This window comes from Ranitomeya variabilis, chromosome 8 (genome assembly GCF_051348905.1).
Source record: "Ranitomeya variabilis isolate aRanVar5 chromosome 8, aRanVar5.hap1, whole genome shotgun sequence".
Classification (NCBI taxonomy): Eukaryota; Metazoa; Chordata; class Amphibia; order Anura; family Dendrobatidae; genus Ranitomeya; species Ranitomeya variabilis.
The window spans coordinates 101,265,898-101,291,180 of NC_135239.1; the positions used below are offsets into that span (position 1 = coordinate 101,265,898).

A 25,283-nucleotide genomic window follows, 5' to 3' on the forward strand; every position below is an offset into this window, starting at 1 on the left:
CAATCTTGGAAGTCTTCTCCATATGATGTGGAGTGGTCTCAAAATTGGACAGAAGTAACAGATATGGACAGAAGTGGGGAAGTAACAGATATAACCACAATCTATCAGGCTTCACTTACTGCAATGTCCTATATTTGCATGCTTGGATTTGCTAAAGATGTGTTGCCACATGAATATATGAGTGTTGTACACGGCAAGGAATTACCAGCACAGCACTCACTAGGCAAGACGCCCTCAACCATGACTGAATCTAAGGGCAAAGTAAACTGGCTGTAAGGGAAATCTAAAAGAATGCAGGTGAAATGGCGGTATATGTCTGGCCTGGCACCCGGGTCTACCACAAAGAACAGCACTGTGAGGTTACAGATAGAGGCTCTGCAGCTGATCCAAAGTAACCCCTACTCTGTTCCTGGTCTCAGTTGCAGATGTAACATATTTGCACAGGCCAATGTTTTACTGATCTGTGGGAATAACAGGATTTTTGGTTGCTTACCGTAAAATCTGTTTCTCGGAGCCTTAAAAAAGTTAGCTCCTCCTTTGCAGTGTACACCCCACCGACTGGCATTCTGAACCTCAGTAAGTGAGAAAGCAGTAGAAGAAAAACGATAAGGTTGAAAGAACATAACCACAAATATAAAAACTGTAAGCATGAAAACAGTCGTAGAACACAGAAATAACAGAAAACTGAGTAATATGGGAGGGTGCTGTGACCCCCCAATGAAGGCTCCGAGAAACAGATTTTACGGTAAGCAACCACAAATCCTGTTTTCTCTATCGCCTCATTGGGGGACACTAGAACCATGGGACGTCCCAAAGCAGTCCCTGGGGAGGTAAAAACAGACTTCCATTAGGTCAGAGGACTCACCACTGCCACCTGCAAGATCCTTCTGCCTAGACTGGCGTCCGCCGAAGCGTAGGTATGGACCTTGTAACATTTGGCGAACATGTGGATGGAAGACCAGGTTGCCACTTTGCAAAGCTGTAGGGCGGAAGCCCTGTGGTGCACCGCCCAGGAGGCGCCGACTGCCCGGGTAGAGTGAGCCTTAATCCCAGGAGGGGGGCACTCTGTTCTTGACCCGGTAAGTCTCCAAAATTGCTGAGCTGATCTGATCCAGCGAGCAATAGTCGCCTTGGAAGCCGGCAGGCCTCTACGTGTGTCATCAGGAACGACGAAAAGCGAATCCGTCTTCCGAAAAGAGGCTGTTCTAGCCAGGTAGATCCTCATCGCCCTGACGATGTCTAGCTTGTTCAAAGAACGCTCCAGAGGATGAGTCGGAGCTGGACAAAAGGAAAGTAGGACGATGTCCTCGTTGATGTGGAAGTTGGATACCACCTTCGGAAGAAAAGAAGGCGGAGGCCTCAGGACCACCTTGTCCTGGTGGTAACCAGGAAAGGAGGTCGACAAGACAGGGCTGCCAATTCTGAAACACGCCGGATAGAGGTGATGGCCACAAGAAAGGCCACCTTCCAGGAAAGAAATGACAGGGAAACCACCCTGAGAGGCTCAAAAGGGGAACCCCATAGAACCTCCAAGAACAAGGTTAAGATCCCATGAATCCACGGGAGCCCTGTAGGGAGGAACAGCATGGGCTACTCCCTGAAGGAAGGTCTTGACCTGTGGCCAAGAAGATAACGTCTTCTGGAAGAGAATGGAGAGCGCAGAAACCTAGCCATTTAGGGAACTAAGGGCAAGACCCACATCCAGACCTGCCTGAAGGAAGGCCAAAATAGAGGGAAGAGAAAAGGACATAGGCGGAACATGGTTGGACTTACACCAGCGGAAGTAAGCCTTCCAGGTACGATAGTAGATCCTGGAAGACGAAGGCTTCCTAGCCTGAATCATAGTCTGAATCACCCGATCTGAAAGACCGGATGCTCTTAGAACTGCGGTCTCAACAGCCACGCCGTCAAACTGAGCGACCGAGAACTCGGGTGGCAGATCAGACCCCGAGACAGCAGATCGGGTCTAAAAAAAGATCAATAAGACAGCCCATGTTGTGAGGCGCTGTCTTTTTGATTTTTTTTTTTTTTTTTTTTACATGGAATACGCTCTGGGATGGACTCCCTGGTTTTGACGTGCGCTTTTTGTCCTTAAAGGATATGGCTTTATTGTGGGGTGCGGTTTAACTGTTTTTGTTTGGACAAAGCAGCTCGGGTCTGTCTGGAAGCTGCCAAGGGGCGTCCGCGAGAAGATTGACGATGGCCAATCCTGTGCGATCAGAATGACCGGCACCCCTTCTGCCCTGATCTTTAACAGCTTGGGAAGAAAGGGCAGGGGTGGAAACAGATAGGGGAGCACGAATTGAACTGCGACCAAGGCATGGCCAGAGAGTCGACGCCCACTGTGAGAGGATCGCGGAACCTGGAAACGAACCGAGGGACCTTCCTGTTCACTCGGGACTCCGTGAGGTCCACATCCGGAGCCCCCATCGAAGACAAATCTGATGGAAGACCTCCTGATGCAAGGACCATTCCCCCGCTGCGAGGCCTTCGCAGCTGAGGAAGTCGGCGGCCCAATTGTCCACGCCGGGGATATGCACCGCGGATATCACCGGAACGGTTGCCTCTGCCCAAAGGAGGGTCTTGGACACCTCGGCCAAGGCCAGAGAACTCCGAGTCCCCCCCTGATGATTGACATATACCACTGCGGTGGCATTGTCCGTCTCGATTCGAATTGGCAGACCCCTGAGAATCCTTTCCCAGTGAAGAAGGGACAGAAAGATGGCCCGAATCTCGAGGACATTGATCGGCAGAGATGACTCCTGCGCTGACCAACGACCCTGAACAGTCAGGTGACGAAACACCGCACCCCAACCAAGAAGGCTTGCGTCCGTCGTCACCACCTGCCAGTGAACTAGAAGGAAGGACCTGCCCTGGGAGATGAGGGGTGACGTCAGCCACCAATTGACTGACCGTTTGACAAGGGGCGAAAGCCGAATCGGGCGATCCAGGGAGAAGACCTGTCCCACTGTGAGAGAGGATAGTCTGCTGAAGAGGTCTTAAGTGAAATTCGGTGAAGGGAATCGCTTCCAATGTTGCAACCATCCTCCCCAGAACCTTCGTGGTGGATCGGAAGGAGGGGAGCCGAGGACCCTGGAGCAAGCAACTTCCCGACGAAGGATGGATCTCTTGTCTTGGGGAAGGAAGACTCTGATCTGACGAGTGTCGAAGAGCATGAGAAGGAACAAGGCAGGACTTCTTCCTGTTGACAAGCCACCCGAAACGGGCTAGAGTGTCGAGGACGATGGACAGACTTTCCTAGCCCTGAGAAAAGGACAGAGCCTTGATGAGGATGTCGTCGAGGCACAGAAAAAGTGCCAGGCCCCTGACCCTCAAGATGGTTATCAGCGCTGCCAAGATCTTCGTGAAAACCCTGGGAGCGGTTGCGAGACCGAACGGCAGGGCAACAAACTGAAAATGCTCCTGATGTACTGCAAAACGCAGGAATCTGTGATGTCCTGGGAATATCGGAACATGGAGGAAGGCGTCCTGGATGTCTATGGAGCACAGAAATTCCTGAGCCTCCATGGAAGCAATTACTGAACGAAGGGATTCCATCCTGAAGTGTCTAAGACGAACCCTCTTGTTCAGCAATTTGAGATCCAGAATGGGGCGAACCTTGCCGTCTTTTTTTCGGTACCACAAAAAGTTTGAATAAAAACCTGTGAATCGTTCTTTTTCTGGGACGGGAACGATTACCCCGGATTTGAGGAGGAAAGCAATGGCTGCAAAGAAACCCAGGACTAGAGCGGGGTCTCTTGGAGGTTAGTATTCGAAGAAACGATCCCGGGGCCGTGAAATGAACTCTATTTTGTATCCTGAGGATACAACTTCCCTGACCCATGCGTCCTCTACTGAGGAGATCCAGACGTCCCTGAAGAAGAGAAGACTGCCGCCCAGCCTGGGAAGTGGGCTGGGGTCTAGTCGCGAGTCATGCCGAGGTGGATCTTCCAGTCCTAGACTTGGAGGATCTACCTTGGGAGTAGCGGGATTGCCAGGAAGGAGTGGGTCTGAAGGATACCTTCTTCTCTTGACATGCCTGTGGCCTCTGCTGTTGAGAAAAAGAATCTGATGCCGCGAAACCACGAAAGGGCCAAAAAGACCGAAATTGCCGCCATGGGGGAGGTTGGCGAGTTTTGGACTGGGGGAAAAGGAACTTGTGCCCCCGGTGGCGTCCTTAATAATTTGTTCCAGCTTGGAACCGAAGAGACGTGATCCTTGAAAAGGCAGGCTGTAAGGGACTTTTTTGATGACAGATCCGCCTGCCAGGCCTTGAGCCAAACGGTGCGACGGATGGCAACATTACTGGACACCTGAGCAGCACAAGACGCAGCGTCCAAGGAAGCGGAAACCAAATATTCCCCAGCATGAGAAATCAGGGTGGCGAGTTCCGCCAGCTTTTCTGGTGGGGCTGCAGCCTGAATGCCTCGACAGAGTTGTTTAGCCCATTCAGATACAGACTTCGAAACCCAGGTGGAAGCAAAGGCCAGGCATAGGGCAGACGCGACCGCTCCAAAAGCAGACTTCGCGAAGGATTCAATGATCCTGTCATTGGAATCTTTTAGAGACGCCCCTCCAGACAGCAGGAGGACTGTGTTGGTGGAAATTCTAGAAACTGGCGGATCCACAGAGGGAGAAGTCCAGTTGGCGATGAGATCCGGAGGAAAGGGATATAGGACGCCAAGGCGCTTTCCTCTTTGAAAGAGTCTGGTCGGATTCTCTCTTTCTCTAGACAGAAGCTCATTGAATTCAGGATGAGGAGCGAAAGCCTTGGGAGGTGGTTTAGACCGTCTAAACGAAACCGTCTGATCTGCGGGTTCCGTAGAGGAATCTTTGATGCCACAGGTCTGATTGACCGCTCTAATGGGACTCTGAACCATATCCCTCATGCTAGCGATTTGGCTCGAATCCAGGTCCAAATTATCCTCTGAAGGCACATCTGAGAACACCTCGCCTGACTCAGCAGAGGAGGACCAGGGTGGAGGGCTTGCTCTCAGTAAGTCCTGAAAAGAGAGAGAGGTACCTCAATCCAGGAAAGGTATCAGACGTCCAGGGAGCTGCTGATGGACGCCCTCCTCTCCGTAACCAACAGGCTCTGGTGGGCGAGTGGGTGGGAGACGGAGCTAGGACCGGTCTTCTAAGCATGCTTGTGTGCTGGGAGTCTTGGTCCTGCTGTGGGATCTATGAGGATATGGGGTGGCAGTACACGCCGTACTCATAGTTCGCATTGTGGGATTACAGTTGTGACTATTCACACTGTATCCCTCCGGAAACCTGAAAGGGAACGACGCACATTGAGGTAGATAAGGGTCTAATAAAAGACCCGTGTCCACCTCCTACTGACACTAATCTAAAACTGAGGTTCAGCATGGCAGTTGGTGGGGTGTACACTGCAGAGGAGGAGCTAACTTTTTTTGTGCATAGTGTCAGCCTCCTGGTGGCAGCAGCATACACCCCAAGGTTCCTGTGTCCCCCAATGAAGGCGACAGAAATGTGCTCTATCATTCACGTGGTCAGGTGTGGGGTTTTGTAACTATAAGTTTAGTGCATAACTGGTCATATATTGATCACGTATGTTTGAGGGCTATTAAGTATGGCAGACTGGTGGGATAGGATTTATATGCCTGTAGTGTTAAAAATAAAAATAAGAACTACTTAATAAAGAAAACAATAAGCCCTACAGGTTCAGCACCCCAGAAAGTCAGGATTGTGTGGGGCCTCATTTAGAACATTTCTATTTTGTAGTAGCATATTACCTCTATTCTGGGTTTCTTCGCTTCAGCTAATATTTCATCTGTAGCCCTCTTCACTAGTAAAACAAGGCAAAAGAAAAATCTCGTTTTAGTTACTTTTAGATTTCAAGTTCCAAAAACCTGTACCTTACAAATTAGGATTTATACATACCCTGTGAAGATCTCTGAAGGCCAATTTCCAGCGGAGCACTTCTGTCTATACTGGCAGACGTTGCTGCAGAGGAAGAACAGGAAAATCAATCATTGTTAGGCAATTACATATTCCAAAACACAACACAGACTGCCTCCTAGAACGATGACAAAACAGCAGGGTGCTCTGGAGCGCGGACAGTGAGGGTTGTGTACACCTACTGCTTCACCCGGTTAAGGCCCTGCTGTACACAAACTACATCACAACCAGCCTCTGCAGGTCTGCCATTGCCACCTGCCATCATCAATAGCTCTCACAGTGAACGTGTGGCAGAGGCATAACCGACGGCCGACAGGAGGGCGGGGACAGTTGAGGACGCTTGACTTCGAAATCATCCTATTGTGACTGAACAACGGCATAAAGGTACCGTCACACTAAGCGACGCTGCAGCGATACAGACAACGATGCTGATCGCTGCAGCGATACAGACAACGATGCTGATCGCTGCAGCGTCGCTGTTTGGTCGCTGGAGAGCTGTCACACAGACCGCTCTCCAGCGACCAACGATGCCGAGGTCCCCGGGTAACCAGGGTAAACATCGGGTTACTAAGCGCAGGGCCGCGCTTAGTAACCCGATGTTTACCCTGGTTACCAGCGTAAAATGTAAAAAAAACCAAACAGTACATACTTACATTCGCGTCCCCCGGCGTCCGCTTCCTGCACTGACTGAGCGCCGGCCCTAACAGCAGAGCGGTGACGTCACTGCTGTGCTGTACTTTCACTTTACGGCGCTCAGTCAGTGTGGGAAGCGGACGCCGGGGGACGCGAAGGTGAGTATGTAGTTTGTTTTTTTTACATTTTACACTGGTAACCAGGGTAAACATCGGGTTACTAAGCGCGGCCCTGCGCTTAGTAACCCGATGTTTACCCTGGTTACCATTGTAAAACATCGCTGGTATCGTTGCTTTTGCTGTCAAACACAACGATACACGGCGATCTGACGACCAAATAAAGTTCTTAACTTTAATCAACGACCAGCGATATCACAGCAGGATCCTGATCGCTGCTGCGTGTCACACACTACGATATCGCTAGCCAGGACGCTGCAACGTCACGGATCGCTAGCGATATCGTTTAGTGTGAAGGTACCTTAAGGACCTGTGCACAGGTTTGTGTTGGTTGTGTTTTTTTTTCCCCTACACAGCTGTCACAAAACCTGAAGGATTTCATAGCACCAAAGTGAATGACATTCCTGAAGACTCCTGAACACACTGCTTACTTTTTCCTTGCAGATGTGCAACAGTTTCAGATCAGCAGCATGTCAAATTCTTTCAGTTTTATGCAGCAAATGTCTCCCTTACCAATGAGGTGAGGAAAAGTCTGCCACAAAATCTCATGTAAAAAACACAGGAACACCGTGCACATTTTATGCTGCATTTTTCCTGTCAAGAGATGAAGAAATAGAGCAGAAGACACCACTACAGATGTGTAAATTATAATTAGAGATGGGCAAACCAAAACAGTAAAAGTTGGGCACAGACACCAAACACTGACTTCACGAGGAAGTCTGTGCTACTCTTTGGGTTACGCCCCCCCCCCCAGAACACGGGGTGTTTGTCGTGCTGGCATGCACATGACAGAGGGACAAACACCGCTTCTGATAGGCAGTAAAATCATTACCGCCGGTCAGACAGCCACGGTCCCCACGCTGTCAAATGACAGCGTGAGCCAGGAGCTGTGATCCTAGGTAAAAAGTTTACCTCCGGTCACTGGCGTCGGCTGATGGGACTACTGCTCTCATCAGCCTACACCTGCTGCAGCTGATAACAGCAAGAGCAGGCAATGGCTGATGGGAGTATTCATCAGCCGGCACCTACGCTCCAAGTAAATAAATTTAAAACAAAAAAAAACAAACCAACGTGTGGGTTCCCCTGTATTTTTGACAACTAGCCAGGTAAAACTGACAGCTGGGGGCTGCAACCCTCAGCTGTCAGCGTTAGCAAGGCTGATTATCAAGAATAGAGGGTTTCCCTTGCTGTTTTTTTATTATTTAAATAAATATCTAAAAGAAAAACAGCTAGGGGTCTCCCCCATTTTTGACAACCAGCCTTGCTAAAGCAGACAGCTGGGGGCTGGTATTCTAGGCTGGTAGTTCCCCCTTCCACCTCAAGCCTAAAAATAGCAGCCCGCAGCTGCCCAGAAAAGGCGCCTCTAAATTCTGGCTATTTGCCCGCCCCTTCCCTTTTGCCTTGTAGCTGTGGCAAGTGGGGTTCATATTTGTGGGGTTGATGTCACTTTTGTATTGTCAGGTGACATCAAGCCCACAGATTAGTAGTGGAGAGTCATCTATAAGAAGCCTAACAATTACTAATTCTATAGTTCTATTGTAAATAAACACTCAGCCAGAATAACATCTTTTTATTTTAAATAAAAACACACTTAGGCCATGTTCACACTTTGCGGTTTTTACCGCGGAACCGCCGCGATTTTGATGCTGTGGGTCCGCAGCAGTTTCCATAGCGTTTCCATTTACATGTAAACCCTATGGAAACCGCAAACCGCTGTGCACATGCTGCGGGAAAAACCGCGCAGAAACGCAGCGGTTTAAAACCCGCAGCATGTCACTTCTTTGTGCAGAATCGCTGCGATTCTGCACCCATAGGAATGCACTGAACCGCTTACTTCCCGCATGGGGCTGTGCCCACGTTGCGGGAAGTAAGCGGCTAATGTGCGGATGGTACCCGGGGTGGAGGAGAGGAGACTCTCCTCCAGGCCCTGGGAACCATATTTGGACTCTCCTCCAGGCCCTGGGAACCATATTTGGGGTAAAAAAAAAGAATAAAAATAAAAAATCATGATATACTCACCTCTCAGCGCTGCACGCGGCCGGCCGGTCAGAGTTGCTGTGCGAACAGGACCTGCGGTGACGTCGCGGTCACATGACCGTGACGTCACGAAGGGTCCTTCTCGCTCAGCATCTTTGGAACCGGAGCGCCGGGTGCAGCGCCGAGGAGATCCGGACATCAGAGGGTGAGTATAACCAATTTTTATTATTTTTAACATTACTATTGATGCTGCATATTGCTGCATATGCAGCATCAATAGTATAGGCGGAAACCCGCAGCGGAAACCGCGGAACAAACCGCGATAAATCTGCAGGGATAACCGCAGCGGTTTTGCCCTGCAGATTTATCAAATCCGCTGCGGGAGAACCCGCAGAGGGACGCCGCAAAGTGTGAACATGGCCTTAGGGTATGTGCACACGATGCAGATTTAGTGCAGAATTGGTGCAGATCTGCAGCAGATTTTTCTGCAGCAGAAACGCTGCAGAACTGCACTGTGAATTACAGTACAATGTAAATCAATATGAACAAAAAGCTGTGCACATGGTGCAGAAAAATCTGAGCAGAAACGCTGCAGATTTCAAAGAAGTGCATGTCACTTCTTTTGTGCAGTTCTGCAGCGTTTCTGCACCCCTCCATTATAGAAATAAAATCTGCACAAAAAATGCACCTGCGGATTCTGCCAGGAGATGCAGATTTAGTGCAGAAAATTCTGCACCATATTTCCTACGTGTGCACATAGCCTTATCCTTTTTTATTTAGAAATAACAAACAGTTAGGCTATGTGCACACGTAAGAAAAGAGGTGCAGAATTTTCTGCACAAAATCCGCATCTCCTGGCAGAATCCACAGCTGCGGATTTGCCACGGTTTTTATGCGGATTTAGTGCGGTTTTTGTGCGGAATTGATGCGTATTTTGTGCGGATTTTCTGCAGTTTTTCCCACTGCGGATTTCTATTATGGAGGGGTGCAGAAACGCTGCAGATAAGCACAAAAGTAGTGACATGCACTTCTTTCAAATCCGCAGCAATTCCGCACCATGTGCACAGCTTTTTTTTTTTTTACATTGTTGTACTGTAAATCACAGTGCGGATAAAACGCTGCGGATCCGCACTAAATCCACATTGTGTGCACACAGCCTTATACTCGCATATCCCCCATTCCATTGAAGCCCTCGTCTCCTGTAATAAAACTAAAAAAAACAAACAAAAAAAAAAACAAAACACACACACCTTCTCCCTCACCTGTCCATCGTTTTGTTCCATGCTGTAAGCCATGTCTGGGGATTTATTGCTTTCAACCTGAACAGTGCCAAGATGATACCGTCCAGGCTGAGAATCACTGGTGAATGAGCTGCCTTAAAAAAAAAAAAAAAAAAAAAGGAAAAGTGTATTTTGCTTTTATTTCAAATAAACTTTATTCTGGCTGTGTGTTTATTTACAATATAGCTATAGGATTAGTAATGGATAGGTGTCTTACAGACGACTCTCCATTAGTAATCTGTGGGCTTGATGTCACCGGACAATACAAAAGTGATATCAACCCCACAAATATTACCCCACTTGCCATTGCTACAGGGCAAGTGGGAAGAGTCGGGCAAAGCACCAGAATTTGCTTATCTAATAGATGTGCCTTTTCTGGGCAGCTGCGGGCTATTTTTAGGCTGGAGGGGGCCCAATACCCATGGCCCCTTACCAGCCTGAGAATACCAGCCCTCAGCTCTATGCTTTAGCAAGGCTGGTTGTCAAAAATAAGGGGAACCCCATGTAGTTTTTTTTTTTTTTTTTTTTATAATTTAAGATATATATAGATATATAGATATATAGATATATACTTATATGTATAAAAAAAAAAAAAAAAGTGTGGGGACCTGGATAGTTATCAAAAATACAGTGGAACACACGCCGTGTTTTTTTTAAATTATTCAGAGCATAGGCGCCGGATGATGAATACTATCAGCTGCCGCCTGCGCTTGCTGTTATTAGCGGAAGCACGTGTCAGTTCATGGGAACAGTAGTCTCATCAGCCGACGCCAGTGACTGAAGGTAAACTTTTCACCCCCGATCACAACTGCGGGCTCAGGCTGTCATTTGACAGCATGAGAACTGCAGCTGTCTTACCAGCAGTAATGATTTTACCATCAATCAGAAGCAGTGTTTGTGTATATGTGCATGACAGCATGGCAAACACTGGATGTTCTGACACCCCCCCCAATTTAAGTGAATGGGGTCCGGGCAATGTTCTGGTGCCTAAATTTATTTTTTTTTTTTAACCTATTCTGCCAAAACCGAACATCCAGGGGTCCGCACATCTCTAATTATAATCAATTCAGATAGCACAGCCACGGGTCATTTATTCTCTGTCGACTTTGGCAGAGCTGACCAAGACTGGTATAAAACCTCTCCCTCTCTGAGGAGGCAATTTGCATGTAACAATTTAAAGTGTTTTACCCCATAAAACTGGTGTAAATAATTTCATGAATCAGGTCCATTGTCTTCCAGTCTTTGGTTGCCATTGATTAAAGTGTCCATGACAGACACCCAAAGTTAGGCTGGCTTCACACAGTTTCGCAGTCCGTGACTCACAGACCGGCTGCATATCTCCTGTCCCGAACATGACAACCTTAAGGGTATGTTTCCACGGTCCGGATATGCAGCGGTTTTTGTACACGCGGTGAATTCACATGTGTTCATTAAACCGTGCAGAATCACTGCATCCTATGCATGGACTGCGTAATTTATCTTGCGGAGACTGTCTCTGCAAGATAAATAAACATGCTGCGGTCTATAAAGAAACGCCGCATGTGCGTATACGTAGGTCTGCCACCTGCCTATTTGAATGCAAAGTGGAGATGGGATTTCATAAAATCCCTTCCACTATGCTCTAACATCTGGCCGCTGCGGATTGGACGCTGCAGCTGTACGCAGCATCCAATCTGCAGACTTTCCTGACGGTAGAACCATACCCTAAAAGGACAACCATGAGGTTTTAAGTCCAGGCAGAGAGACCCACGCTCAGTGCATGTAATGCGCTCCGTACATGGACAGTGAAAAACGGCCATCTGACCTAATCAGGCATGAACAATAGAGCTCACTGAATTAGGCCAATTCTTCTTAGCCAATTCATAACAAGCCTAAAGTGTCTCAACCACCCAAAGAGTTTTTGGCTGCATGTTGTCCAATATAAAAACAGTCATCTACAATTTTTGCAGCAAGAGACATTCTCATAGATGCACAGCTCAGGTTACATTTTTTTTAAATTCTGGAATGAAAAATATTCTGAACCAGCACTGACACTAATTAAGGTGTATAAAACTGCATACACCAACACATGGTCTGCCTGCGTGACACTCAAAAGGCACGGATTATACCTGATTAATATACCCAAATGGTGACTATCAGGTAGTGACTGCCTACCTATTTGGATGGCTTTCCCCCTTGCATGCAAAGTCTCCTTTTCTTGCTAGCGGTCAGGAGGGTGAACCGATGGCACACGGGATGGTTCTTCCTGCCTTTGGAGCGTGGCTGCAGGCGGTGTCTGCAGTGTTCCGACTGGTCAAGCTTACTGAGACACTAAAAGAAAAAAACTGCTGCCCTGGGCACAGGGACATCAGTGGCTACAGGCTCTTCCTTAGGCAAAAAAAATAAAAAGAGCATGGTTTATTCATTCGCGTTTCAGAGGAACTGTCCTTTGTCAGGGAGTCCGGGCTACTGACAGCTCTTTTAAAGGCAAGTATCAATGCTCATTGGTCAAAAAGTTTTGTATATGATAAGGAATTCCCTTTTCATTTTCAAATGCAAATCATTGTATTTCGCCATTTAGACTTGTCAGCTTTAATGTGTTTAATGCAAACACTGACTTATTCTCTGCTTTTGACACCTGATGCATGTAAATTACCACCAAATTTGTTTATCTACCTTTCCTATACCCTAGTAGGAAGTACCCTTTAATTTACCATTGTGTACTGCTTTATAATGTTGAGATAATGGATGTCCTGTGAATTGTTGCTTAAAGGTTTTGTCCGGTTTAAAATCATTATGTCTGCAGTCTCAGGTTGCGGGTTGGAAACCGGTGAATCCTCGTAGCGCACAGTGCATGCACTGCTGGGGGAGACTCATAAGCTTGCAGGCACACAGTGACTGCAGACATAGATTTGGACAGGACAACCCCTTTAATATTATAGGCATGTTCTTTTATCCTTAACCGCAAATCACGTTTTGTTCTCTCCACATCTAATTTTTGACAAATGCAACATAACTTGCCATGGCAAGGGTATAATATGTGGGTTTTTATCCTAAATGTTTTCTAGGGCTCTGAAATTATGCACTGGGTGACAGTTTTGGGTTATTTTACACAACATGCATTTCTTGCAAAAGTTAAAAAAAAAAAAAAAAAACACACACCATTATTCTTTTTTTGTTGTTTAGGCAAGTTAAAGTTTTTAACTACTGTGGGGGCACACATGATCGTATGCTAAGCTTTTGAAGAATGAACATCGATACTCACCTTTAAAAGAACTGTAAGTAGCTCTGGCCCTGAAGTAGGACAGTTGCCCAAGAGCCTGTAGCCAGTGACATCCTGTGTGTCCAGGGCGGCAGTTTTTTCATACAGGGTCTCAGTCAGCGTGACCGGTCTGAACGCTGCAGACACCAGTTTCAGCCAACCTCTAGAAGGCAGGAAGAATCATCCCGTGTACCAGCGGTTCACCCTACTGACAGCTAGCAAGAAAAGCAGACTATGCGCGCCATCGGTGCACGGAGGAAAGCCATCCAAATAGGTAGGTACTCACTGCCTGACAGTCACCATTTATGTATATTAACCAAGTATAATCAGTAACTTTTGAGTGTCAGATTTATTTTCACTGTCAGATTTGCTCACATTACTTTTCGCAAACAAGCAAATAGGTGCATTTACAGCATACGTTTCCTTTTTAAAAACAATCTGGTGTATAGCCTGAAGACAACATGCAAGTAGAATTGCAAATATCCTGGGACACATAGAAGAATTCTTACTATACTTGTCGGTTTCATTTGCAACGTGAGGCTGGTGGGATCAAATGAGAAGCGGAGATTTCAAGTTTTTTTTGCCCCTTTACCAGCAAGAGCCTGTGCGCACATTGCAGATTTGTGAAACCCTGAAGTGTTTCCTGATGCCCGTAAAGTGAAGGAGATTCCTTACCTCTAATGCAACGTTGAGTGTTTGTGCAGATTTAAATGTCATTTATGTCAGTTTCTGCTGCAGATTTTTCCAACATTATTTAGTGGGGAAAAATCTGCACCAAAAACGCACCAAATACTTAACGTATGCGCATACCCTTAAACAAGGTCAAAAAATGGCCAGTTCTTATATTGTATAGATGCTTTGCCGATTAAAAGCTTTTCTCTTCAAAAATTCGCCATATTGTTTCAGATATATTGGCTTTTTATTTAGTGCTAATTTTTATGGACTTTAAGGGGGGGGGGGGTGCTGGTATTGATGCAAAGAAGTCTAAAGACACGGCCCTCCTTGGTAAAGCCAATGAAAACTAGCACTCATCTCTCTAGATCCGTATAGCACAATTACAAAAAAAGAAAATGCGCAATAGTCAGGGTAGCAGCAGGTATACAAAAGCAACAAAAACTAAACTATTGTCTTGATGACAGGTTGCCTTTAATTTACAATGGCATGATGCAAAACGTCATATAAAGGAGTACCCAAAAAGGGCAAAAAAGTACTTACATGTTTCTCCATTCAAGTAAGCAAGAAGGTCTTTTCTGTCAGGTCTTCTGACAACTGGAATGTTTTCTGTCTGGGGAAAAGAGAAACGTAAAGCAATATACAAAATTATCAAAAACATTAATGGTCGAAAGAAAGATGTAATAAAAAAAAACAAGTTCACATTAAGGCTTTAGGACTACATCGGAGCTTCATGAGAACATTTTTGGTAAGAAATTGGTGAACAAGGGACAGTCTCTTGTTTTTGTCTTTCCATGTTTTTCATATACACCTCTCCATTACTAATCACAGGGGTTGATCACAGCTGACATTAACCTCAACCACCATTACCCTGATTTGCCACCGCACACGAGCAAATCGGGAAGAGTCGGGCAAAGCACCAGAATTGGAGCATCTAATGTGAGTGGCTGTGGGCTTGCATTTTTAGGCTGGGAAGGGCCCAATATCCAGGGAACTTCTCAATCTGATGTCAACCAACAGCTATCTGCTTTTCCTTTCCTGGTTATCAAAAAACAGGGCCCCCTCCCCCACTTTTTAACCATTTAATAGGTTAAATAAGGTTAAACACCTTTTAATGTCACATGAAAGCCACTAAAGGATGAAAGTTTATTATACTTAGTGGAATTGCGACATATATCTTCATAACATCTAGATAGGTAGATATAATAAATAGATATTCACATATATCTCTAAGATGGCTTCATTAGTTTTGTAAACTAGCTTTACATTACATAGAAAATTACAGTATATAAAAGATTTAAAAACAAATTGCATATGGATGTCACATGGATGCTAGGTGAGGGCAAAAAAAAAAAAAGTAACACTCGTATAACTTAAGTGCAACCATACGGACTCCACTTGTAACTTTTCAGGAGCAATATCAGACCAAATTTTTATATGCTAATGTGAGTGAGCCCTAAATTTTGGAATTAAACACTAAAACACTTACAGTTTCTATTGAATCGCAGTATCATATGAAGCATCCTAATGGGAAGTGGTTTGTGAAAGATTCTGCTTACTTTCTAATTAACCCCTTAACCCCCAAAGCTTTCGGTTTTTCATTTTCCGCTCCCGTTCTTTCCAGATCCATAACTTTTTTATTTTTCCGCCAATATGGCCATGTGACTTGTTTTTTTGCGGGACGAGTTGTACTTTTGAACGACACCATTGGTTTTTCCGTGTCGTGTAGAAGAAAATGGGGAAAAAAAATTCCAAGTGAGGTAAAATTGCAAAAAAAGTGCAATCCCACACTTGTTTTTTTGATTGGCTTTTTTTGCTAGGTTCGCTAAATGCTAAAACTGCCGTTATAATTCTCCAGGTCATTACGAGTTCATAGACACCAAACATGTCTAGGTTCGTTTTTATCTAAGTGGTGAAAAAAAAAATTCCAAAGTCTGTTTAAAAAAAAAAAAAAAAATTGCACAATTTTCCGTTACCCGTAGCGTCTCCATTTTTCGTGATCTCTGGTTGGGTGGGGGCTTATTTTTTGTGTGCCGAGGTGACGTTTTTAATGATACCACTTTTGTGCAGATACAATCTTTCGATCACCTGTTATTGCATTTTAATGCAATGTCGCAGCGACCAAAAAAACCCGTAATTCTGGCGCTTTGTTGTTTCTTTTTGCTACGCCGTTTAGCGATCAGACGTAATCTTTTTTTATTGATAGATCGGTTGATTCTGAACTACCAAATATGTGCATGTTTGATTTTTTTATTGTTTTATTTTGAATGGTGCGAAACGGGGGTGATTTGAACATTTATTTATTTTTTTTATATTTTTTTTTATATTTTTAACCCCTTGGCACGTTAATGACCGGGCCAATTTTTACAATTCTGACCACTGTCCCTTTATGAGGTTATGACTCTGGAACGCTTCAACGGATCCCGGTAATTCTGACAATGTTTTCTCGTGACATATTGTAATTCATGTTAGTGGTAAAAGTTCCTTGACATTACTTGAGTTTATTTGTGAAAAAAAACAGAAATTTGGCGAAAATTTCGCAGTTTTCCAACTTTGAATTGTCATGCCCTTAAATCACAGAGATATATCACCCAAAATACTTAATAAGTAACATTTCCCACATGTCTACTTTACATCAGCACAATTTTGGAACCAAAATTTTTTTGGTGTTAGGGAGTTAAGGGTTAAACGTCGACCAGCAATTTCCCATTTTTACAACACTTTTTTTTTTTAGGGACCACATCACATTTGAAGTCACTTTGAGGGGTCTATATGATAGAAAATACCCAAGTGTGACACCATTCTAAAAAAGGCACCCCTCAAGGTGCTCAAAACCACATTCAAGAAGTTTATTAACTTTTCAAGTGCTTCACAGGAATTTTTGGAATGTTTATAAAAAAAAAAAAAAAATGAACATAACTTTTCACCAAAAATTTACTTCTGATCCAATTTGTTTTATTTTACCAAGGGTAATAGCAGAAATTGGATCCCAAAAGTTGTTGAACAATTACTCCTGAGTACGCTGATACCCGACATGTGGGGGTAAACCACTGTTTGGGCTCATGGCAGAGCTCAGAAGGGAAGGAGCGCCATTTGACTTTTCAATGCAAAATTGGCTGGAATTGACATGGGACGCCATGTCTCGTTTGGAGAGCCCCTGATGTGCCTAAACAGTGGAAACCCCCAAAAGTGACCCCATTTTGGAAAGTAGACCCCCTAAGGAACTTCTCTAGATGTGTGGTGAGCACTTTGAACCCCCAAGTGCTTCACAGAACATTATAATGTAGAAAATTACAAAAAAAAAATGTCCACAAAAATGATTTTTTAGCCCCTAGTTTTGTATTTTCCCATGGGTAACAGGAGAAATTTGACCCCAAAAGTTATTGTCCAATTTGTCCTGAGTACGCCGATACCCCATATGTGGGAGTAAACCCCTGTTTTGGCGCACGGCAGAGCTCAGAATTGTACGGATTGATATTGGAAGCCATGTTGCGTTTGCAGAGCCCCTGATGTGCCTAAACAGTGGAAACCTCCCAATTCTAACTCCAACCCTAACCCCAACACACCTCTAACCCGAAGACACCCCTAACCCGAAGACACCCCTAATTCTAACCACACCCCCTAACCCTGACACACCCCTACCCCAACTTTAGCCCCAACCCTAACTCTAATGGGAAATTGGAAATAATTCCTTTTTTTTTATTTTATTATTTTTCCCTAACTAAGGCGGTGATAATGCAGGTCTTGATTTACTATTTATAGCGGGTTTTTATGGCAGGTTTTTATGATTGGCAGCTGTCACACACAAAGACGCTTTTTATTGCAAAAAATAGTTTTTGCGTTACCACATTCTGAGAGCTATAATTTTTCCATATTTTGGTCCACAGAGTCATGTGAGGTCTTGTTTTTTGCAGGACGAGTTGACGGTTTTATTGGTACCATTTTCAGGCACATTTTTTTATTGCTTTTTATTCCGATTTTTGTTAGGCAGAATGAACAAAAACCAGCAATTTGCGAATTTCTTTTGGTTGGGGAGTTTATACCATTCCGCGTTTGGTAAAATTGATAAAGCAGTTTTATTCTTCAGGTCAGTACGATTACAGCGATTCCTCATTTATATAATTTTTTTTTAATGTTTTGGCACTTTTATACAATAAAAAATTAATTTTGCATCGCTTTATTCTGAGGGCTATAACTTTTACTTTTTCGCTGATGATGCTGTATGGCAGCCTCTTTTTTTGCGGGACAAGATGACGTTTTCAGCAGTAATAATAATAATAATCTTTATTTTTATATAGCGCTAACATATTACGCAGCGCTTTACAGTTTGCACACATTGTCATCGCTGTCCCCGATGGGGCTCACAATCTAAATTACCTATCAGTATGTCTTTGAAATGTGGGAGGAAACCGGAGTGCCCGGAGGAAACCCACGCAAACACGGAGAGAACATACAAACTCTTTGCAGATGTTGTCCAAGGTGGGATTAGAACCCAGGACTCCAGCGCTGCAAGGCTGCTGTGCTAACCACTGCGCCACCGTGCTGCCCGTACAATGTTTATTTATATCCGTCTTTTTGATCGCGTGTTATTCCACTTTTCATTCGGTGGTATGATAAAGCATTGTTTTTTGCCTATTTTTTTTATTTTTTACGGTATTCACTGAAGGAGTTAACTAGTGGGACCGTTTTATAGGTCGGGTCTTGCGGACGCGGCGATACTAAATGTGTGTACTTTTATGTTTTTTTTTAATTTACATAAAGAAATGTACTTATTGGAACAATATATATATTTTTTAACACATGTAAATATATGTTGTTTTTTTTACTTTGTCCCAATGTGGGACATCATGGTAAAGTGTCAGATCACTGATCTGACACTTTGCAATGCACTGTGTCAGATCAGCGATCTGACAGGCTCTGCAGGAGGCTTGCTGGCGCCTGCTCTGAGCAGGCACTTGCAGGCCACCTCCCTGCAGGACCCGGAAGGAGCAGACGCTCGGAGCAACATGATCACATGGCGTTGTTCCTGAGGGTCTCAGGGAAGCACGCAGGGAGCCCCCTCCCCGCGCGATGCTTCCCTATGCCTCTGGAACACTGCAATCATGTTTGATTGCAGTGATCCGGGCGTTAATGTGCCAGGAGCGGCTGATCGCGTTAGACGCACTATCCCGTCGGTGGTCATACAACCCATACCACCTCGACGGGATAGTACGTCTAATGTCAGAAAGGGGCTAAACACTTTTTTTTTTTTTTTTACTTTTGCCATGCTTCAATAGCCTCCATGGGAGGGTAGAAGCTGCCACAACTCGATCACCTCTGCATGGATATGCACAGATCACCTCTATGTAGCTGAATTACAGCACTGCTATGAGCGCTGACCACAGGGTGGCGCTCATAGCAATCCATCATAAACAACCACAGAGGTCTCGAGGAGCCTGTTTGTGATGGCAACGCACTGATGACACCTAATCACGTGACAGGGTTCAGCGGTGAGCGTATTTCCAGCCCGGTGGCCGGAAGCGCTTGTTAAATGCCGCAGTCAGATTTGACAGCAGCATTTAACTAGTTAATAGGCGCGAGCGGATCGCGATTCCTCTGGCGCCTATTGCGGGCACGTCAGCTATTCAAAAAAGCTGACATGTAGCGACTTTGAGGTGGGCATACTACCCAGCAAATAAGACACTCAGATCTGAGAATTTTGCTTAGCACAATAAAAAAAAAAAACCGTCAGAAAAAGTATTGAAGGTGAGAAAAAGAAGCCTCACTAATGAATTGCTAAAAAAAATAAAAATAAAATAAATCACCCTTAGGCTATGTGCACACGATGCAGATTTAGTGCAGAACTGCAGCGTTTTTTTCTGCTGCAGAAACGCTGCAGAACGCTGCGCACTGTGATGTACAGTACAATGTAAATCAATGAGAAAAAAAAAAAAAAAGCTGTGCACATGGTGCAGAAAAATCCGTGCAGATTTCAAAGAAGTGCATGTCACTTCTTTTGTGCGTTTCTGCAGCGTTTCTGCACCCCTCCATTAACAGAAATCCGCAGTTGTAAAATCCGCATCAAAACCGTGCAAAAAAACGCATCAAAAACGCAGCTGCGGATTTTGCCAGGAGATGCAGATTTTGTGCAGAAAATTCTGCACCCAAATCTGCAACGTGTGCACATAGCCTTACAGCACATTGTGGAGACCATGTCTGTCAGGAAAGGGAATTAAGACTTAGGGGTCAAATGTAGGAGACGTTTAGGCTGAATGGAAGTGAAACTCCCTGCATTACTAGTTTTCTCTTTAACCCCTTCACCCCCGGAGCTTTTTCCATTTTTCCGTTTTCGTTTTTCGCTCCACTCCTTCCCAGAGCCATAACTTTTTAATTTTTCCGTCAATTTGGCCATGTGAGGGCTTATTTTTTGCGGGACGAGTTGTACTTTTGAACGACATCATTGGTTTTACCATGTCGTGTACTAGAAAACGGGAAAAAAATTCCAAGTGCAGTGAAATTGCAAAAAAAGTGCAATCCCACACTTGTTTTTTGCTTGCCTATTTTGCTAGGTTCACTAAATGCTAAAACTGACCTGCCATTATGATTCTCCAGGTCAGTACGAGTTCATAGACACCTAAAATGACTAGGTTATTTTTCACCTAAGTGGTGAAAAAAAATTCCAAACTTTGCAAAAAACAACACAAAACAAAATTGCGCCATTTTCCGATACTCGTAGCGTCTCCATTTTTCGTGATCTGGGGTCAGGTGAGGGCTTATTTTTTGCGTGCTGAGCTGGCATTTTTAATTATAGCATTTTGGTGCAGATACGTTCTTTTGATCGCCCGTTATTGCATTTTAATGCAATGTCGTGGCGACCAAAAAAACGTAAATCTGGCGTTTCGATTTTTTTTCTCATTACGCCGTTTAGCGATCGGTTAATGCTTTTTTTTATTGATAGATCGGGCGATTGTGAACGCGGCGATACCAAATATGTGTAGGTTGGGGTTTTTTTTTATTGATTTATTTTGATTGGGGCGAAAGGGGGGTGATTTAAACTTTTATATTTTTTTCACATTTTTTTTTACTTTTTTTTTTTACTTTTTTTTTTTACTTTTGCCATGCTTCTATAGCCTCCATGGGAGGCTAGAAGCAGGCACAACGCGATCGGCTCTGCTATGCAGCAGCGATCATAAGATCGCTGCTACACAGCAGAATTGCAGGTGTGCTGTGAGCGCCGACCACAGGGTGGCGCTCACAGCCACCGGCGATCAGTAACCATAGAGGTCTCCAGGACCTCTATGGTTACAATGTACAAGCATCGCCGACCCCCGATCATGTGACGGGGGTCGGCGATGCGCTCATATCCGGCCGCACGGCCGGATGCGGTAGTTAAATGCCGCTGTCTGCGTTTGACAGCGGCATTTAACTAGTTAATAGCGGCGGGTGATCGCGATTTCACCCACCGCTATTGCGCGCACATGTCAGCTGTAAAAAACAGCTGACATGTCGCGACTTTGATGTGCGCTCACCCCCGGAGCGCACATCAAAGCAGAGGACCCGACATCTGACGTACTATAACGTCAGATGTCGGGAAGGGGTTAAATATTCAGATGGGATCCAGTTATAGTTGAAGTAACATGAAATTCGCAATCCCAGAAATTATGTAAAACATGACAGTGTTTCGCCATCTAAATGTACTCCTGGCTAAACAGGTGTGGAGGGAACCCAATACTATAACATAGGAAGTGAAGGTATATCCGTGAAGGGGGAGCCAACATCACACAACACTTAATACATGTAACATGACTTACTGCAGCTCTCCGGACGTACACAGGATGGGAAAGATGAACATTGTTGAGCAAAAACAAGATGGAGTCAAGTGTGTAGTATTCTCGTGGCTGTCCTTCCTTTCCAGTCCTGTATATATTAAAAAAAAAAAAAAAGTATAAACGTTTTCTAGCATGCTACACCATTTAGAATTACAGGAAGGCAACTTCAACTCTAGCAAGCTATATGTTCAGGTACAGACGTATACACGATATTGTTCAGCCATTCTCTGTCACCAGGATTTAGCTACTCCATCTAAGATCAGCGTGATATAAAGGCAAAAGGGAAAGGTGGCGAGCAGCTGACTGCTGTATAGAAATCAATGGGCTGGAGAGAGGTGGCTGGTATGTTAGGAGATAACCCCTCTACTGGAATGTAACAGCTGGCACTCTTGGCCAGGATCTGTGTAAGAACTAGTGACCAAGGTCCCTGGAAACCAGCTGTACATTATGAAACGTCAAAGCTCTCATTGCAGGAGAACGATAGAGAGAAAAACAAGTCAGATGCAAACAGAAAAGTAACACTTAAAATGAAGATAACGATTCACAATATATGATAGCCATCACCTTATCCTCCGTCCTGCGTAGATCAAAAACGCCTTTCCCAGAGAAATCACTTTGATCCTGTTGACTAGCACCTATCCTCTAATGCAGCAACCCTACACCCCCTCTCTCCAAATGATGTTACTAGAAGCTAAGGCAAGATGGCTGCCACCACCATGAACAGAAATAAGACAAATAAAACAAAAGGAATTTGTTTCACTAACTGATTTGAACTATTAAAAAGTAATGTAGATTACAAATTTCCTTAAAGGGAACCTGTCAGCAGGATTGTGAACAGTAACCTACACACAGTGTCAGGTTGGTGCCGTTATACTGATTACAATGATACCTTGGTTGATGAAATCCGTCTTGTGGTTGTTGTGTAATCTTTATTTCCAGTTTTGAGTTAATGATACCGTATGTTCGTGCCCCGTGGCGGCCTGTGGGGGGGATTCATGTGGTGCTCTGCTTAGCTATTCATAATGCAGACTGCTGACAGGTCACTGATCCCTCACTGACCAGCCCCCTAGTTTACATAATGAATATATGTACATACTGAAGAAAGAAAAATCACCTGCGGCAAGTCCGGCCATGATCCCTGCACTGCAGCATAATTGCTTGTTACCATAATAAAAAAGTAGTTACTGAGTGACATGTACCCAAAATGATGCCACTTAGAAACTCATCCCAAACAAAAACAAGCACTAATGAATAGGTCGATGAAAAAAATAAGTAAAAAAGTTACCACTCCTGGAAAGCGACAATAAAACAATAAGTGTCATTCCAGGTCAAGTGAAGCAATGATTTTTACCTCTATATTGTTAATTCTTTGGAGATTTTGTTATTTGGTAATAGTGTGTCAGAGAATGCAAAATGTTTAGAAATTTTTTTTTTAGATACCGTATATATATATTTTTTTTAATTAATTGATTTTCAAAGTTCGGAAAAAGTGCGAATTTCGGTGTTGCCTGCCTTTACATTTCTCCTCATAACTCAGGCTAGAAAAAAAAAGATAAGAGAAATAAACACCATTCTATTCAGAACTGTACAAGCTTTCACCAGATATGTCACAAGAGTAGCTTTGATAATATTTTACCCATGCAAACGCAAAATTTTAAAAAGCATTTCCGAAAAAAACGTTTAAACTGCCCATGTGCCTGCTATGCTCCTAGCCACATCTGTACCAAAATACAAAATTGGGATCGTGATGGGATCATATTTTAAAAAATAAAACCATTGCAGTGTCAGTTCGAAAATTTCGAATTCAGATCTGTTCAGCCTGTGGTCTAAAAGTGTGGGGTCTATATTTACCAAATAATCCATGATGTTTAGATATTACTGTATTATTTTATTATGTTACAGCTTAGAAGCAGCAAAGGACAGAGGAGAAAGCTTTGTTAGAGGTAGACAGTGAATGCAGAGCAGATGACCGGCCGGCAGCTCGAGCCTCCAGAGGCCACATTCACACCAAATCTTAACACCCAGAAAACTCCTCAAATGGAGGGAGAAAAATATTCTTAACACCCAGTTCATGTATTGTACAAACCAGGACTACGAAAAGGAGGAGAGTTTGTGAAAACATTGGCTACAGGAAGCAGAACCCATAACAGGGACTCCGCAATACCACACTGTCATCACATGTAGTGTAACAGAAATAGAAGCAAGGATTTCTTCATTCAGCAAAGACAGTGAAGTCCATGAAGTGGTAGAAGGCAGCACAAGATTGGCAATAGATGACATAACTGGTTAGGCTACTTTCACACTAGCGTCGGGCTCGGCCCGTCGCTGTGTTTCGGGCCGACGTTCCCGACGCTAGCGTTGTATACGCCGCACAACGGGGGCAGCGGATGCATTTTTTCAGCGCATCCGCTGCCCCATTGTGAGGTGCGGGGAGGTGGGGGCGGAGTTCCGGCCGCGCATGCGCGGTCGGAAAAAGCGGACTGTCGGCGGCAAAAAAACGTTACATGTAGCGGTTTTTTGTGCCGACGGTCCGCCACAAAACGGCGCAACCGTCGCACGACGGTTGCGACGTGTGTCAATCCGTCGCAATACGTCGCTTAATGTTAGTCTATGGGGAAAAACCGCATCCTGCATGCACTTTTGCAGGATGCGTTTTTTCGGCCAAACGACGCATTGCGACGGATTGCAAAAAACCGCTAGTGTGAAAGTAGCCTTATATTGGCAATGGATGACATAACTGGCTATATTGGCAATGGATGACATAACTGGTTATGTGACCTGTGAATATGATTGGCGCTGCTGGCGGCTACTGTACTCTCCAAAGATTGTGTAAATTAAGAAGTAGAAGTGACTTTTTTGCACCTTCTGGTCCAGTGCCGTCCTTTGTGTATCCAAGAAATCCAGACATTATGAGGCTATGTGCACACATTCCGGATTCTTCGTGTTTTTTGCGTTTTTTCGGCGGCAAATAACGCTTAAAAAACGCATACATTAAGCACCCGATCATTTTTTATGCGTTCCGCAATTTTTGTTCACATGTTGCGTTTTTTTCCACGATAAAAACACATCGTGGAAATAAACGCAGCAAGTTCATTAATTTTGCAGATTTCCCACTATTTATCGCATTTTGAAGCTCCGGAAAAAAACGCGGAAAATCCGCACAAAAAAAGAAATGAGAAAACGCATGCGGATTTCCTGCAAAAGTAGTCAGAATTTTCTCTGGAAAATTCTGCACACTTTCTGGAACGTGTGCACATAGCCTAAAAGTTACAAAAATCCGATATTAACCCCTTACTGACCTGGGACGGGATAGTACGCCCGAGGTCAGCTCCCCTGCTTTGATGCAGGGCTCCGCGGTGAGCCCGCATCAAAGCCGGGACATGTCAGCTGTTCTGAACAGCTGACATGTGCCCGCAATAGCGGCGGGTGAAATCGCGATTCACCCGCCGCTGTTAACTAGTTAAATGCCACTGTCAAACGCAGACAGCGGCATTTAACTACCGCATCCGGCCAGGCGGCCGGATATGAGCACATCGCCGACCCCCGTCACATGATCGGAGGTCGGCGATGCTTC

General features: G+C 44.7%; 1 protein-coding gene across 1 annotated transcript in view; it reads right to left on the reverse strand.

The window, feature by feature from the left end:
- The window catches only part of CDC73 (cell division cycle 73), a 136,609-nt gene that overhangs the window by 91,462 nt on the left and 19,864 nt on the right, over positions 1–25,283 (reverse strand). Inside the window, exons 2-5 of the mRNA XM_077278605.1 lie at positions 21,692–21,797; positions 14,445–14,514; positions 5,905–5,967; positions 5,757–5,809 (exon numbers count right to left, since the gene is read on the reverse strand). Of these exons, the coding sequence (XP_077134720.1) occupies positions 5,757–5,809; positions 5,905–5,967; positions 14,445–14,514; positions 21,692–21,797 (292 nt within the window). The remainder of the gene's footprint in view (positions 1–5,756; positions 5,810–5,904; positions 5,968–14,444; positions 14,515–21,691; positions 21,798–25,283) is intronic.